Source organism: Macaca thibetana, chromosome 9, assembly GCF_024542745.1.
Source record: "Macaca thibetana thibetana isolate TM-01 chromosome 9, ASM2454274v1, whole genome shotgun sequence".
NCBI lineage: Eukaryota > Metazoa > Chordata > Mammalia > Primates > Cercopithecidae > Macaca > Macaca thibetana.
The window spans coordinates 61,595,700-61,611,139 of NC_065586.1; the positions used below are offsets into that span (position 1 = coordinate 61,595,700).

Consider the following 15,440-nt stretch of genomic DNA (forward strand, 5'->3'; position numbering starts at 1 on the left):
CTGGGAATTGGTGGGTGATGGGAGAGGTGTCCCTGGGACAGCCTGAACCTGCCCTGAGTGATGCCTGAAGTCTCATTCGAGGCACAAGGACAAGTGCAGGCTGGAGGGCCTGAAGGCCAGAGGGCTCAAGGAGGAAGATGCTAGAGGGAGAGAACCTGTCGTTGTTTGAGACAGGGTGAGGGGTCAAGGGAGGTTTCCAGGGCATTAGGGGGCTCTAGGGTGGCTGTTTAGGGCGTTGGAGTGGAGCCTTGGGGTCAAGCAGGTGAGCTGGGCCTCAGTGGTAGATACGTCTTGTCTCCTCGGCTATCTTGGCCAGGAACTTTCAGTTGTAGAAAAAGTAACAGATGGAGGCCATCTGGGGCCACAGGGAACATCATTATTATTATTTGAGATGGGATCTTGCTCTGTTGCCCAGGCTGACATGCAGAGGGGTGCAACTGCAGCCTCACCCTCTTGGGTTCAAGCCATCCTCTCATCCCATAACCTCCAGAGTAGCTGGGATCACAGACCTGTATCACCACACCTGGCTAATTTTTGCATTTTTTTTGTAGACAGGGTTTTGTCAGGTTGCCCAGGATGGTCTCCAACTCCTGGGCTCAAGTGATCCTCTCACCTTGGCCTCCGAAAGTGCTGGGATTATAGGCATGAGCCACTGTGCCCAGCTGGAAAATTATTAAAAGGGTCTGGCAGGTGGGGATTTCAAGAGATCTCAGACACAAAAATTGGGGCCTCATGCAGAACTGAGATCCAGAACTGGAAGGCCATTGAGAAACCTTAAGCATGGCTCACATTTCTAAGGAAAAATATCTTTTCAGTTCCTTGAAGACTTGAGCTCCCAGAGGGTGGCGGTGGAAGGGGTTTTCTTTTCTCTTTTAAATTTTCCCATATTAATTTTGTTTTTTAAAAATTACAATGTGGACATTTCCATGAGTGAAATAATGCAAGATGAGTTAATCCAAAGTCAGAATTTCCCCCCTACTTCTAATTCTCTGTTCCCCTCCTGGCTGAAATCCTGCACTTGTGGGAGGGAGAAGGACAGGGTGGAGGGCTATGGCTGCCCGTGCATCCTCTCTTTGGGGTGCTGCAGGCTGTAGGATCTTTTTGTTTGTTTGTTTCCAGGTTTTTTTTTTTTTTTTTTTTGAGACAGTCTCGCTCTGTCACCCAAGCTATAGTGCAATGGCAGGATCTCAGCTCACTGCAGCCTCTGCCTCCTGGGTTCAAGCGATTCTCATACCTTAGCCTCCCAGGTAGCTGGGATTACAGGCGTGTGCCACTACGCCCGGCTAATTTTTGTATTTTTAGTAGAGACGGGGTTTCACCATGTTGGCCGGGCTGGTCTCGAACTCCTGACCTCAAGTGGTCTGCCCGCCTTGGCCTCCCAAAGTGCTGGGATGACAGGCGTGAGCCACCGCGCCCAGTGGGATCCAGGATCTGGAAGCTCTCCACCAGTTCTGCCACCCTCTCTGGGAAGTCAGCAGCAGGGCTTACTAGCAGATGGGCTTTGGCCTCTCGCTCTGCCCATGTTTCTTGGGACCCAGATTCCTGGAAGACTTGCTGCAGCCTGGCCCTTGCTCCCTCCTCCTGCTGTTTCAACGCTGCTTCAGTACCGTTGCTCTATCCAGCCAGTTTCCGCAGTCATCTCTTCATTTTTCAGCACTTGGGATCTTTCCAACTTCCATGGTTCTAAAGGACCCTTCTGTGAACACTTCGGACAAAATATTCCTTCACTTCTGGAGTATTTCCCTGAGGGTACATAGCTAGGAACGGCATAAGGGAGCCAGAGGGTTTGAGGAGCTTCACAGTTCTTGTTGCCTATGCCTACACGCAGATGGTTCAGAAGGTTCTTTTTTTTTTTTTTTTTTTTTTTTTTTTTTTTTTTTTTTTTAAGAGGATTTAAGCGTCTACTGACTAGGTAAAAAAATTAATAATAATCTACTTATTGCTTTTATATTCTTTATTAAAATTCTGTCCTCATGGAGTTCCGGACGAGGTAGATGAAGTAGCATATTACTGTTGAGTTACAGGTGAGGAGATAAAAGGCAGAAAGTTTCTCTCAAAAACACTGACATATTCCTCTAGGTATGAAGGAGGAATATTAAAAAAAAAAAAAAAAAGGCCAGGTGTGGTGGCTCACACCTGTAATCCCAGCACTTTGGGAGGCCAAGGCAGGAGGATCCCTTCAGGTCAGAGTTTGAGAACAGCCTGGCCAACATGGTGAAATCCTGTCTCTACCAAAAAATACAAAAAAACTAGCCAGGTGTGGTGGCATGCACCTGTTATCCCAGCTACTCGGGAGGCTGAGGCAGGAGAATCGCTTGAACCTGGGAGGTGGAAGTGGCAGTGAGCCGAGATCGCACCATTGCGCTCCAGCCTGGCCGATAGAGTGAGCCTCCATCTCCAAAAAAACAGAAAAACAAACAAAAAAAAAACCACGAGTCCTGGTTCAGTCTCTGTTGTTAACCAGCCCTGAGATATCAGTAGCTCTACCAGATGAGAAGGGATGATCTGAGGTCTCTGAGCTTCCTTTTGGCTTGGAGTCCTGTAACCTCTGCATGGAACACTGGGATGCTTTGCTCCTCCATCTGCAAGGAGCTTAAGGAGTGGGGATTTGTCCTAGAGCCCCAGCTCCCTTGCTTTTAACCAGCTGTTGTGTGGTCTGCCTCACGCTTCTGCCTGGCCTGGGAAGCCCAAAGGTGGAGCAGCCACGAAGTCTCCATCTGGCCATTGAGGCCAACCTGTGAGGCATCCAGTTGAGACCACATCTTGTCCCAACTCACTCAGCTGCCTCACATGGCCCACGGTGGTGCATGGGGCACACTTCCCCATCTGGCTCCCCAGAGGAAGTCAGAGCTGTGGTGGGGGCCGGAGGTGGGGGGAGCTTAGGGAGATTGCAGGGGAGCAGAACTGAAGGTTCTGAGGCTTCAGTCCCTGGGGCTGTTCTCCAGAGGGGATTGCAGATTGGAGGAAGTGAGACAACTGTAGGTTTGCCCTTCCTAGGTCAGGAAACTAGGCTTCAGGCCAGGTTCTGTCTCTATCTGTTGTGTGACCTTGGATAAATGTCCTGCCCTCTCCTGGGCTCAGTTTCCCTACAGGTACAACAATGGAACGGGACTAAATGACCTCTAAGTGCCTGCCCTAAGGGGCTAAGATTCCCCTCCTTTCCCTGCCTTGGGGTTGGCAGGTTCTTGTCCTTCTGGAGGGGGCCATCATTCTCTGTTCAGGAGCTGGCAGGAGCAGCCACAGGCAGAGGGTGACTGGCTTTGTGTGGGCCACCCAGGCCTTCCTTTCTTATTCTGGATTCAGGTGGCGGCTGGACATGGTGGCACTGCTCCCATTTCCAGCAAGGCGGATTTTTAGCTGGGTTCTCAGATTCTGGCTTTGCTTCTCGTTCCCTTCTCCAGAGGCTGAGGCACTTCCTCCTCTCTCTTGTTTTTCTCCTCAGTCCCTTTCCTCCACTGCCTCTAACTCCACGGACAAACCATGGCGGAGCCTTGGGAGGGGATGTTTTTAATACTGAAAAGCCTGTCTGTGGCTCGTGGGGAGACCCACAGTCTTGTGAAAGGGATTGCACACGTGAAATGTTAAGAGGGAAAGGAGGGCACAGAATAAAGCTGCTTCTAAGTACTAGAAACATGATTTAGGAGACAGTGTGGGTCCAGTGGTAAGTCTGAATCCTAACTGTAAGAACTTGTATACATTGTTCACCTTTTTGACTTGTTGGGGCTCAGAAAACATACCCCAAAATATGGCACTTTGACATGCTGATTTCTTTGAACTAACGGAGATTAGAAGGTCACAACAAAGACCTTGGCCTTCTTCTGCCCTCCTGTCTCTCGCCTCTCTTTCTCCCTCAAAAGGAGTCACAGAAACTCAAATTCCTCTTCCCCAAGGCATAGAATCTAGAATGCCTGTGCCCCAAAGCCATCCATAAAACCTAGAATGGTCAATCTCTTTTCTTCTCCTTTCTCCTTTGAAGACCCTCCCCATACCCGGGAGGAAGGAACACAAAGGCCTAGGAGAATCTGAACCGACAGGCTGCTGGGTTTCCTCTCAGTCTATCACCATGAAACCACACCCTTGGCTGAGCATGTTTTTACATGTTCGGTTTTCATCGAACCTCGGCATAAAAATTAAGTTTTCCCTAGGTCTTTGGGTCTTAATTTCTGAAGGCTTCCATGTCACATAAAACGTTGATTACATAAATTTGTTATGCTTTTCTCTTAGGCTGTCTCTTGCTACAGGAGTGTTGGTTGTGACTCTTATGATCTCTTACGTTGGGTGAGGAATGGTAGTACATCTTTAACGGTACCACAATGTGAGGCTTACACTTTTTTTTTTTTGTGATGGAGTCTTGCTCTGTCATCCAGGCTGGAGTGCAGTAGCGTGATCTCGACTCACCACAACCTCCGCCTCCCAGGTTTAAGCGATTCTCCTGCCTCAGCCTCCTGAGTACCTGGGACCACAGGTGTGCACCACCATGCCTGGCTAATTTTTGTATTTTTAGTAGAGACAGGGTTTCACCATATTGGTCAGGCTGGTCTCGAACTCCTGACCTCATGATCCGCCCGCCTCGGCCTCCCAAAGTGTTGGGATTACAGGCGTGAGCCACCACGCCCAGCCCAGACTTGCCTTTGACCAGGTGCCACCACCTGCCCCCACGTGCTCCTGGCCAGGACTGAGTCCTGTACCCTCACCGTTACACGACTACTCATTCTCTGTGAAACCTCAAGCTATTCTGTGTGAAACCCGCTACTACAACGGGCTGATTTTTTTGTATTTTTTTTGTAGAGATGGGGTTTCACCACGTTGCCCAGGCTGGTCTTGAACTCTCCGCCCGCCTCGGCCTCCCAAGTGTTGAGATTACAAGTGTCAGCCACCGCGGCGGCCAACAATGTGGAGATTTAAAAGGTATTGTTACATATATAATCTCTGACCTATTAATAGGGTTTTTCTTTTATGACTTTTCCCTTCCTTTTCTCGAAGTTTTTCCTCACTCCTCCCCATAGCCCTTCCCTTCGCTCCTCCCATTGTCCCCCAATTGGCCTCCCCTTCGCGCAGGCGCCCTCAGAGGCGCTGAGTCAGGGTGCTGATGAGCCCGGGCAGGCCCGGACTGGGCGGGGTTAGCGCCTGCGCACTGGACGGCTTCGAGGCAGGGCAGATTTATATCTGCGGGGATCAGCTGACGCTCCGCATTGCAGACTGCGGAGTCAGGCGGCGCTATGTACGCTCTCTTCCTCCTGGCCAGCCTCCTGGGCGCGGGTAAGCCCTGGGACCCTCAGTCTGGGGAGGAGGTGCCTCGCAGCGTCCATCTCCCCCAGTGTGGGCTGTGCCGGGCCTGGTCCCTCTGCTCCCCCTGCCCGGGTTGGCGAGGGGGCGCGCACTGCGCAGGCGCGTTCGCCGGCTTTCTCTGGGCGACCGGGGGCTCCGGGGGGCTGGCTGCGAAAATGCCCCCGGGAGGGCGGCCCAGGCCCTAGGCAGCATCTCCCTTGGGGCTGGAGTGGGTTCCTGCGCGGTGGGGGCCCCGAGGCCTTCCCTCAGACTGCGTTTTCCACTGTGGGGTGGGTCTTGTAGGGTGACCGCTTGGGCAGCTGTGTTGTGCCTGTGCTGGGCGCACGTGATGGAGGTGGGCTGGAGCCCCGTCCCGCAGGACACTTTGGCCGTTGGCTTCAGTTGCCTGTCTGTAAGGGTAGCGAAGCTGCAGGAAGCACATGTATATCATCTGTGTTGACGTTTGCGTAGTATTTACTCCGGATTCTAGGTGTTGACAAAACGAGTCAGACTCTAAAATATTTTGAGATTTATTCTGAGCCAAATATGAGTGACCATGGCCCGTGACACAGCCCTCAGGAGGTCCTGAGAACATATGCCCAAGGTGGTCTGGGTACAGCTTGATTTTACGTATTTTAGGGAGGTATGACACATCAATCACATACATTTAAGAAATACTTTGGTTTGGTTCAGAAAGGCGAGACAACTCAAAGCGGCAGGGGGCTTCCAGGCCATAGGTAAATTTAAACATTTTCTAGTTGACAGTTGGCTGAGTTTATCTGAAGACCTGGGATCAATAAAAAGAAAATATTCAAGTAAAGATAAAGGATTGTGGAGACCAAGTTATATTGTGCAGAGGAAGCTCTCAGGTAGCCAACTTAAGAGAGCGAGCACGTTGTAAAATGTTTCTATGGACCCGAAAGGGTATCTGGCTCTTAGTTGATTATCTCCTGGATCTGGGAAGGAAAACATAGGGGGAAGGGGATTCTCTATAGAATGTGGATTTTTCTCACAAGAGACTTTGCAGGGCAATTTCAAGGTATGGCAAGGAAATATATTTTGGGCTTAGATATTTTGCTTTTTTTTTTCCTTGTCTCATAATGTTATGCCAGAGTCAGATTGGAAAGTAAGTCACGATATATAGGGTCAAATAAAACCTATCTAATGAGAATTTGTGATTTGTAGGGTATGACTCCCTAGACCCCTTAGATAGGAATTTGGCCAAGCTAAAAAAAAAAAATATCAGAGCTTAATTCTCATAGGTATTGAAGGCGATATAGTGTTTTGTGGTCCAGTTATTTTGCCATGGAGTCCTCATTTCACTTGCTTTGAAATGTCTTGCATCTGGGCGCGGTGGCTCATGCCCGTAATCCGAGCACTTTGGGAGACCGAGGTGGGAGGATCGCTTGAGCCTAGGAGTTGGAGACCAGCCTGGGCAACATAGCAAGACCCCGCCTGTTAAAAAAAAAAAAAAAAGAGAGAGAGAGAAAAGAAAGTCTTGCACACTATTGGCCGTTTGTGTTTTATTTGTTCGTTTTTGAAACGGAGTTTCGCTCTTGTTGCCCAGGCTGGAGTGCAATGGCGCAGTCTCGGCTCACTGCAACCTCCGCCTTCCGAGTTCAAGCCATTCTCCCACCTCAGCTTCCCAAAGTGCTGGGATTACAGGCGTGAGACACCGCACCCAGTCCCCACCACAATTTCTGTTTCTTAGTAACTATATGTAATCTAAGGGCTGGCTGCCATTTTAGCCACCATACAGCTACCCAGATTTTAATAAACAGTGACAAAGTGGATGACAGGGTTGATGCAAAACCAAAGAAATGTGTTAGCTTTCAGCAGCTCTCAAGAATGTCTCTTGACCCTATACCAAGCTCTTAAATTTGTTTACCTGTGCACAGTGAAAGGCGATCTGCTTACTAAAAAAATCATTTTGGTTTTATATTCAAGCTTATACTGCTGTTATTCTATGGTCTGTGTAATAAACTAATGCTGGTCTCTAAATTTTTTATACTGATTCAGAGCAATTTTTTTCTTACTTTTTACATTATCCATTGTTCTTGTTGATGTTGAGTCACTCTTCACAAGACCCTTAAGAGTTCTGATTCACTCACATCACCCAAAAGGGACTTAATTGTGTCTTGGGAAATGTAAAATCCACCTCGGGTATATATGGGCTTATGGTTAACCACAGTATTTTGTTAACCAAGGGACCCTCTTCCCTGAAAACTGTGGTAAATGGGAGGTATTGTAATGGCCTTGGTCAAACTTTGCTGTCCTGCCTTTAGGATTAGGCCAAAGTCAGTGCTGATAACAGTGTTTGAATGCTGCCTGGCCTTCACAGCTGTGGCCCCTTTGTGATTTTTTTGGAATTGTTACTCCTAAAATTTCTAGACATGATAATGAGTTTTGTTCGTGAAAGTGCCTGGTGACTGCAGCTATTGTCTGCTGCCTGGGAGGCATTTAGAACTTTCTTCGTGACACTGTTATAGTACAGAGTGTCACCCTGAATCGGGGCCGGCTTTGTATTTTGTGTTTCAGTGATGTCCTGATGGTAGAGACACTTGCTTTTGAGTTACTTTGCCCATCCAGCTGCCTCTCCTTTTTACCCACCTAAAAGCGAAAGCAAAGCCATGGCACCGTGGGAGAATTGGAGAGCATCTAATCTAACCCCTTTGGAAGAAATGAAGACCTGGAGGTGCCCAGAGGTGATTCTCCCAAATCACAGACCATTTACTGGGGATGCCAGGACCAGAACCCAAGACTCTACAGTGCTCGCTTTTTCCGTATCCCTCTGTCAACATGGACCTCTTAACTTTTAAAAACTTAGTGTAAGTTACATACATGGAAGATTAAGTAGACAACTTGATGAATTACCACAAAGTGAGCCCGCCCGTGTAAGCAGCCCCCGAGGTTGGGGAGCAGAGCAGTGGCATCCAGGCATCCAGAGGCCCCTGTTCATCCATTCACTGCCCTGTCCCACTTGCCCCAAAGGAAACATTTTTGTTAACCCTTGAATGCCATAGATGTAAAGGCTGCAGTTTCCAACTTTTACAAATGGGATAATGGAGGCTGTTGCTGTTGGGTGAGTCCTCTGGTGGAAAAAGGAGCATGTTCATGAGCTAGGTGTAAGGCATGAGGGATGGTGCCTGGATGTGGCAGGTGCTCCCTGAAGCTTAGATGCTCTGATAGCTGTCAGCTGTGTGGTGGCTAGCCGGCTGAATGTTGTCTACCCCACACTAAGACAGGTGTGTTTTCTGGGCATGCTAGAAGGTATTAACATATTTTCTTTCAATAACATATGAATTTATTGCCTGGCCTGCTGAATATCAGTAGGAACTTCAGGTCTTGGCCTGTCAGGGATTTTGGATAAATCTCCTGTTTATCAATAGTAAATCAGTTTTATTCTGTGAAAATAAGAGTATAATTCCTGAAGAAAGAAGGGTTTATTTGTTTTAACAAATCAGTGATTTGTCACGTTCTTGAAGTACATTTGACACGTTGTTTTGTTTTTTTCTTTCTTTTTTTTTTGGAGCAGAAAGTTTAATAGGCAGAAGAAAGGAGAGAGGAGAGCAGCTCTCTCTTGTGAAAGAGAGGTGTCCGAAAGGGAAAAACCTGACAGGTTGTTTTTGAGATGGGGTCTTGCTCTGTCCCCAGGCTGGAGTGCAGTGGTGCGATCTTGGCTCACTGCCACTTCCGCTTCCTGGGTTCAAGCGATTTTCCCGCCTCTGCCTCCCGAGTAGCTAGGATTATAGGCGCCCACCACCATGCCGGCTAATTTTTGTATTTTTAGTAGAGATGGGGTTTTGCCATGTTGGCCAGGCTGGTCTTGAACTCATGACCTCAAGTGATCTGCCTGCCTCAGCCTCCCAAAGTGCTGGAATTACAGGTGTGAGCCACCGCACCGGGCCCTGACAGGTTGTTTGGAGAAGGAACTCTGAGAGTTGAAGTCTGTTGGATTAATTGGTGTGGCATTTTCTAGATGAGGGAAAGGAGAACTTAGTCTTCCATTTTCTCGGTGAGTGAAACCATGGGATGTCCAGACAGCTGTTGGGAAGTGGAAGGGTGGGGCGGGGTGTTGCTGGCTGGGGACAGCACCTAATGAGGCATGCTTAGGAAGTTATCAAGGCCAAGACCAAAGCCACTTAGACAGGTATGCATGGCAGCTTTGGAGGCAGCTTCTAGCAGGGATTCTAGATTACTGGCTGCCAGGCTGTAAGCCTTGCTTTCTGGCTCCTTTTTGGTTCTGCCACCAGGAAGGTGAGTCTGGATATTCTTCAGATAAATGAAAGAGAGTACTAATTAGAATTACATTGCCCTGCTTGCCCTTTTTTAAAAATTATTTTATTTATTTATTTTTTTGAGACAAAGTCTTACTCTGTTGCCCAGGCTGGAGTGCAGTGGCGTGATCTCGGCTCACTGCAACCTCTGCTTCCTGGGTTTAAGTGATTCTCATACCTCAGCCTCCCAGGTAGCTGATAGCTGAGATTACAGGGGTGTGCCACCACGCCTGGCTAATTTTTGTATTTTTAGTAGAGATGGGGTTTCGCCATGTTAGCCAGGCTGGTCTCGAACTCCTGACCTCAAGTGATCTGCCTGCCTCGGCCTCCCAAAGTGTTGGGATTACAGGTGTGAGTCTCCGCACCTGGCCTTTTTTTTTTTTTTTTTTAGGCTTTAAAACAGTGATGATAAATACAGTGATTGGGATGAAGATTTTGGCTGTTGCAAAAGTACTAATTGCTTTATTTTTTTATTACGTGAAGTTCCAAAAAATAACTTTATGACATTTGTAATATTGTATGTTGGGAGAAGATGACAATGTGGAGTGGAAGTTTCACATTATCTCATTGCTGACAGTAGCCATACGACCTTGGGCAAGTTGCTTAAAGTCTCCCGTATTTCATCATTTGTAAAGTGGCATTAATCATTCCTATTTCACTGGGCTGCTGTTTAGCTTTAATAAATTAGGTGAATACAGAAAAGGACTTAGTTAGTATTGTTTGTTGCTGTACCACTAATACAAATAATGTATTGTCAATATCTTTGTTCCCCCAGCACATCGACCTATTTTCTGCCCTTGATTTTGTGATTTTCTTTGGCATCTTCGTTTCAAAGGACGTTGTGACTTTAACAAAATTAAATTGACTTATTAAAAACATACATGCTGGGTATAATTAGTGAGTCAGGAAAACAAGCTAGGGTAGGTACACAGCAGTTAGGAGGGAGTTGGTAGGCAGTTCATAGTCTAGGTAGCCAAACTAGGTGTAGCTGCAGGTGATCTTGACATCAGAGCAGCCCAGCAGATCAGAGCTGGTTCCTGGTAACCTGAATGCTTGGGTCTGCACCTGTTGTCACTAACCCTGGACCTGAGGTAGTCTGTTCCAGCCCCCTAGTTCAGTTTCCCCATTCATAAATGGAGGCGAGCTGTTTAGAGTAGATAATAGATGGACGTGGGAAGCCAGGTCAGTCAGTAGAATGGAGTGTAGAATACAAAGTTTGTCCCCGTCACTGCTGGCCCCAGGCCCTCCTCAGACAGCCTAGTAGCAGCTCCCTTAGGAGCTTGCAGAGGTACACCCCATGTGTGAGTTCCTTCTGCCTTTTTTCTTTTTAACACGCATAATAGTATATTCTACTGACTGTTTTGCTTGTTGCTTCTTAAATTGTGAAACATTTTAAAAGTGGAAGATTATCATGAACACATGTGTATGCAACACCCAGGTTAAGAAATGGAACCTGACAACCCAGCTGCCGCCATAGACAGCCACCTTCCTGGACTTGTTTTTCCTCCCCCTTAGGTCTTTTTCCTCCCCTACATGTGACTGGAAGCTTCAGCAGTGTGTATATATTGTTTTGGATATTTTAAACATTTTGCAAATATTGTATCCAACAGTCTTTCCCTTTATCCTTGGGGGATGTGTCCCAAGACCCCCAGGGGATGCCAGAAGCTGTGGATGAGACCAAACCTTATATATAGTATGTTTTTTCTTATGCATACATACCTGTGATAAAGTTTAGTTTATAAATTAGGCACAGTAAGGGATTAACAACAACTAGTAATACAGAACAATTAAAACAATATGTAATAAAAATTATGTGAATGTGGTCTTTGTCTCTCAGAATACATTTTCAGACCACATTTGACCGTGGGTAACTGACATGGTAGACAAGGAAGCTATGGTTAAAGAGGGACCACTCTATATTGTTGGGTTAGTTTTTTGTTTTGCTAGGAAGGTTTATCTACGTTGAAAATGTGTAGATTACTGTTATGCCTTTTAGAATTTGTCTAGAAGGCTTTCTGGTTTTTACTGGAAAGCCCTCCACAAAAAAGAAAATGCGTAGACCTGTTTCATTTTCACTACAATATAGTATTCAATTATAGAATTTCTTTTTCTTTTTTTTTTTTTGAGACGGTGTCTTGCTCTGTCACCCAGGCTGGAGTGCAGTGGCGTGATCTTGGCTCACTGCAACCTCCACCTCTTGAGTTCAAGTGATTCTCCTGTCTCATCCTCCCGAGTAGCTGGGATTATGGATGCATGTCACCACGCCTGGCTAATGGTTGTATTTTTAGTACACACAGGGCTTCACCACATTGGCCAGGCTGGTCTCGCACTCCTGACCTCAGGTGATCTGCCCTCCTCAGCACCCCAAAGTGCTGGGATTACAGGTGTGAGCCACTGAGCCCAGTCTATATCATTTCTATTCTAGTGATAGACATTTAGATAATTTCTAGTTTTTTTCTGTTACAGCCTGCTTTGGTAAAAATTCTTGCACATGTCTCCTTGTGCACATGGAAAACGTTTCTCTAGGGAATATGTCTAAGAGCAGAATTGCTGAGTTGTGGAGTAACTAACAATTGTAGAAGTGCTCTCAGATGATCTTGGCAGTTGCCATTCCATAACATATTCAATTTCCAGTTACTGCATGCCTTTGTTAACATTTGATACTGTTAAAACTTTAAATTTTGCTAATTTGATAGGAGTAAAATGACTTAGTGGTTTCATTTGCATTTCTCCTTTTGTTTTCTTAAACAGTATATCCTAGAGGTCACTTCATGCTAACACAGATAGATGTACTTAAATTTTAAAATTTGAGATAATGTTAGATTTACAGAAAAGTTACAAAGGTAGTATACTGAGTTCCTGTATACCCTTCACCTAGCTTTCCATACTGTCAACGTGTTGTATAACCATGATACGTTTGCCACAAGCAAGGAATTAATATCAGGACACTCACTATCTAGATTGCAAACTTTATTATTTGGATTTTTACCAGTTTTCCCACTAATCTCATTTTTTGGTTCCTGGGTCCAACCGGCTATGCCACATAGCCCTTGGCTGTCAGGTCTCCTTAATCTCTTCCCACTTCCCAGCTGAGTATTTCATTGTATGGATGTGTCTATTTAATGCCTATTGATGGACATCGACATCTAATAAAATGTGAGGTGAATTCTAATGAGACTTGTAAATGTAAAAATCGTAAATTCTGGCCACATTTGGACAGATACTGCCTTTGAAAAATTATTTACATGAGAGGAAACAACATGACTAAGATTGAAGAAGACGCAGGGAAAGTTCTTTTGGCCAGTATTTGTCACGTTGCTTACGACTCTTTTAGTAGCTGTGATGGGATGCCGTTCTGTACGAGTAAGTCTGTTCTTCAGGCATTGATACCAGAGGGCCATGTGGCTTCCTATAGCACTAGGAATAAAACTCAGAGTGTGTTGGCAAGGTCGCCTGTCACCTGGTGATTGGCCACCTCTCAGTTCCTCCCCCTGTCTTCTGTCTGGCCTGCTGTCCAGGCTCCTGGCCCCTTCCTTGTTGGTGTTCATAGATTTTCCATTTTGAATTCCACCTCTCTGAGACATCTTCCTCCCTGGGTAACCCGTGGGGCTTCCTCTCTCTATGCATTCAGGTCCCTGCTTGATGTTGCCTTATCAGTGTTCCCCACGGATCTGTCTGAAATAGCTGCCCCACCCCACCTTGCTTTATTTGTAGCACTCACCGCTACCTGGCGTTGTGGTGTGTGCGTTGTCTTGATCACTTGCTGTGTCTGCAGCATGCGGAGCAGTTTGGGCACATAACAGGTGCTCAGCATTGATGAGTGCCGTGAGGTGTAGACAGGTAGACTTCAGCTGGGGAAGTGTAGGCTAGTGTGCTTGAAACTTCATTACTTCATAGTGCTGAGTCTTTTTCATGATTAGCTAGAATATTATCTTCTATTCTTAAATTAATGTTAAGAAATTGTTTTTAGGGTTACGAAATTAAGAGTGACTTTGAACGCAAATGAAGTGTTGACCTTTATAATAGTTGAGGATAGTTTGGGACCCGCCCCTCCCAAACCTTTTGGGGAGGGTTCTATGTAGGTGATAGGGACGGGGGAGCCTAATATAATTTAGATGTTAATGGTGGCTCTGATTTGAGGTAAATCTGAAAAAGAAAGCAGCTGTAAGTTGAGGAAATTATCCCCCCCACTTTTGGTTTCAGAAGTTGGTTCTCTAGATGTTTAGCTTGGAGGTTCTCAAACTTTTGGTTGCAGGATCCCTATATACTCCTTAGTTATTGAGGACCCCAAAGACCTTTTGCTTATGTGGGCTGTATCTATCAATATTTAACATCTTATGAGTTAAACTGTCAGTGTTTAAAAAGTAATGCTTTGAAATGTTGATAAACCTATTACATGTTAACATATATATATTTATTGTATGTATTATATTTTTAATGAAAAAATATTTTCCAAAACACAGATATTTAGTGAGCAGCCTGTTTTACATTTTTGCAGTCCTTTTAACACCTGGCTGGATTCTTAGCTGCTTGGGCATTCAGTCTGTTGCAATGTCATATCACATGCCTCTGCAGAAACTTCACTGGACATTTGTGAGTGAGCAAAATGGCAACTGATGTCTTGTTTTCATTATGAGGATTTTTCCCTCACAGACCGCCTGAAAGAGTCCCTGGGACCTTTAGGGTTTTGGACCACACTTTTGAGAACCACTGGTTTAGCTGATTTGCAGAACCTACAGATATTTAATAGGTAACCCATAAGGAGACATTCTGCTTTTTTTTTTTTTTTTTTTAAAAGACGGGGTCTCGCACTGTCACCTAGGCCAGAGTGCAGTGGCATGATCTCGGCTCACTGCATCCTCTGCCTTACGGGTTGAAGTGATTCTCCTGCCTCAGCCTCTTGAGTAGCTGGGACCACAGGTGTGTGCCACCATGCCTGGCTATTTTATTTATATATATATATATAGTAGAAACCAGGTTTCACTATGTTGACCAGGCTGGTCTCGAACTCCTGACCTCGAGTAATCCACTTGCCTTGGCCTCCCAAAGGGCTGGAGTAACAGGCGTGAGCCACCGCACCCAGCCATTTTTTGTATTTTTAGTAGAGATGGGGTTTCACCATGTTGCGCAGGCTGGTCTTGAAGGAGCTCAGGTGATCTGCCCGCCTCTGCCTCCCACAGTGCTGGGATTACAGATGTGAGCCACTGCGCCTGGCCCATTCTGCTTTTTATTGAACATTAGTTCATTTAATTATCATAACAGCCCTCTGTGGTGAAAGCAACTAAATCGGAATTCTGGGCCAGTCTGATATCCTGCCGTGACCCATACTGTGGTCTGAACATTTTAGATTTCAAATGAAGGCAGTATTCCTATAAAGTATTAACTGAAGTATGCCAAAAGTGACATTTATAGTAGACTCATATATATCTGGAACTTTTTAGTTAGTAAATAGTATATGAGACAAGTTCAGAATACTGAATTTCTTTAATGAGGTTTGCATGAAGCCTTTTTTAGCATATGATTATCTTCTGCAAATGTGCAGAGACCATGCAGCTGGTTAGCAAGGCTCAGCGTGGGAGCCAGCACCAGTGTGTGTGGGTGCCTGCACCGACTGCCGTGCAGCATGCTGGATCTGCAGCGGAGCTTTCTCGAGGATGGGGAGCCATGCAGAGCCCCCCTCTGACCCCTGCCTCCACTTGCTCACTTGGCTGGAATCTGGGTAGTCCTGCCAAGGGCTCGTTTTTCAGTCATGGATTGTCATGTAATCTTATCTAAGGTGATCTAAGTTCTTCTTTGATCATCACCTGATATGTTAATGCTTTGGAAGAAAAGCTTTGTTAGGAGTTTTTATTGGACTACAGTGCCCTTGAATGAACTAGTTAGGAATTGTCCCCA

General features: G+C 46.0%; 2 protein-coding genes and 1 non-coding gene across 5 annotated transcripts in view; all 3 read left to right on the forward strand.

Moving 5' to 3' along the window:
• Nucleotides 1-15,440, forward strand: part of PSAP (prosaposin) — a 517,400-nt gene that overhangs the window by 476,849 nt on the left and 25,111 nt on the right. The window contains exons 1-2 of one of the 3 annotated variants that reach the window (XM_050803609.1): nt 5,194-5,259; nt 7,886-8,096. Coding sequence is in view for 2 of the 3 variants with exons in the window: in XM_050803607.1 (XP_050659564.1) it covers nt 5,220-5,259 (40 nt within the window). In the remaining variant the exon portion in view is untranslated. Of the gene's footprint in view, nt 1-5,130; nt 5,260-7,885; nt 8,097-15,440 lie in introns of those variants that run through there. The other 2 variants (XM_050803607.1, XM_050803608.1) reach the window with 2 other exon arrangements.
• Nucleotides 1-15,440, forward strand: part of PCBD1 (pterin-4 alpha-carbinolamine dehydratase 1) — a 1,172,580-nt gene that overhangs the window by 176,147 nt on the left and 980,993 nt on the right. The window lies entirely within an intron of this gene.
• On the forward strand, nt 11,524-11,583 carry LOC126963465 (U7 small nuclear RNA). Its single transcript, XR_007729099.1, has one exon. It is a non-coding gene; the product is annotated as a U7 small nuclear RNA (small nuclear RNA).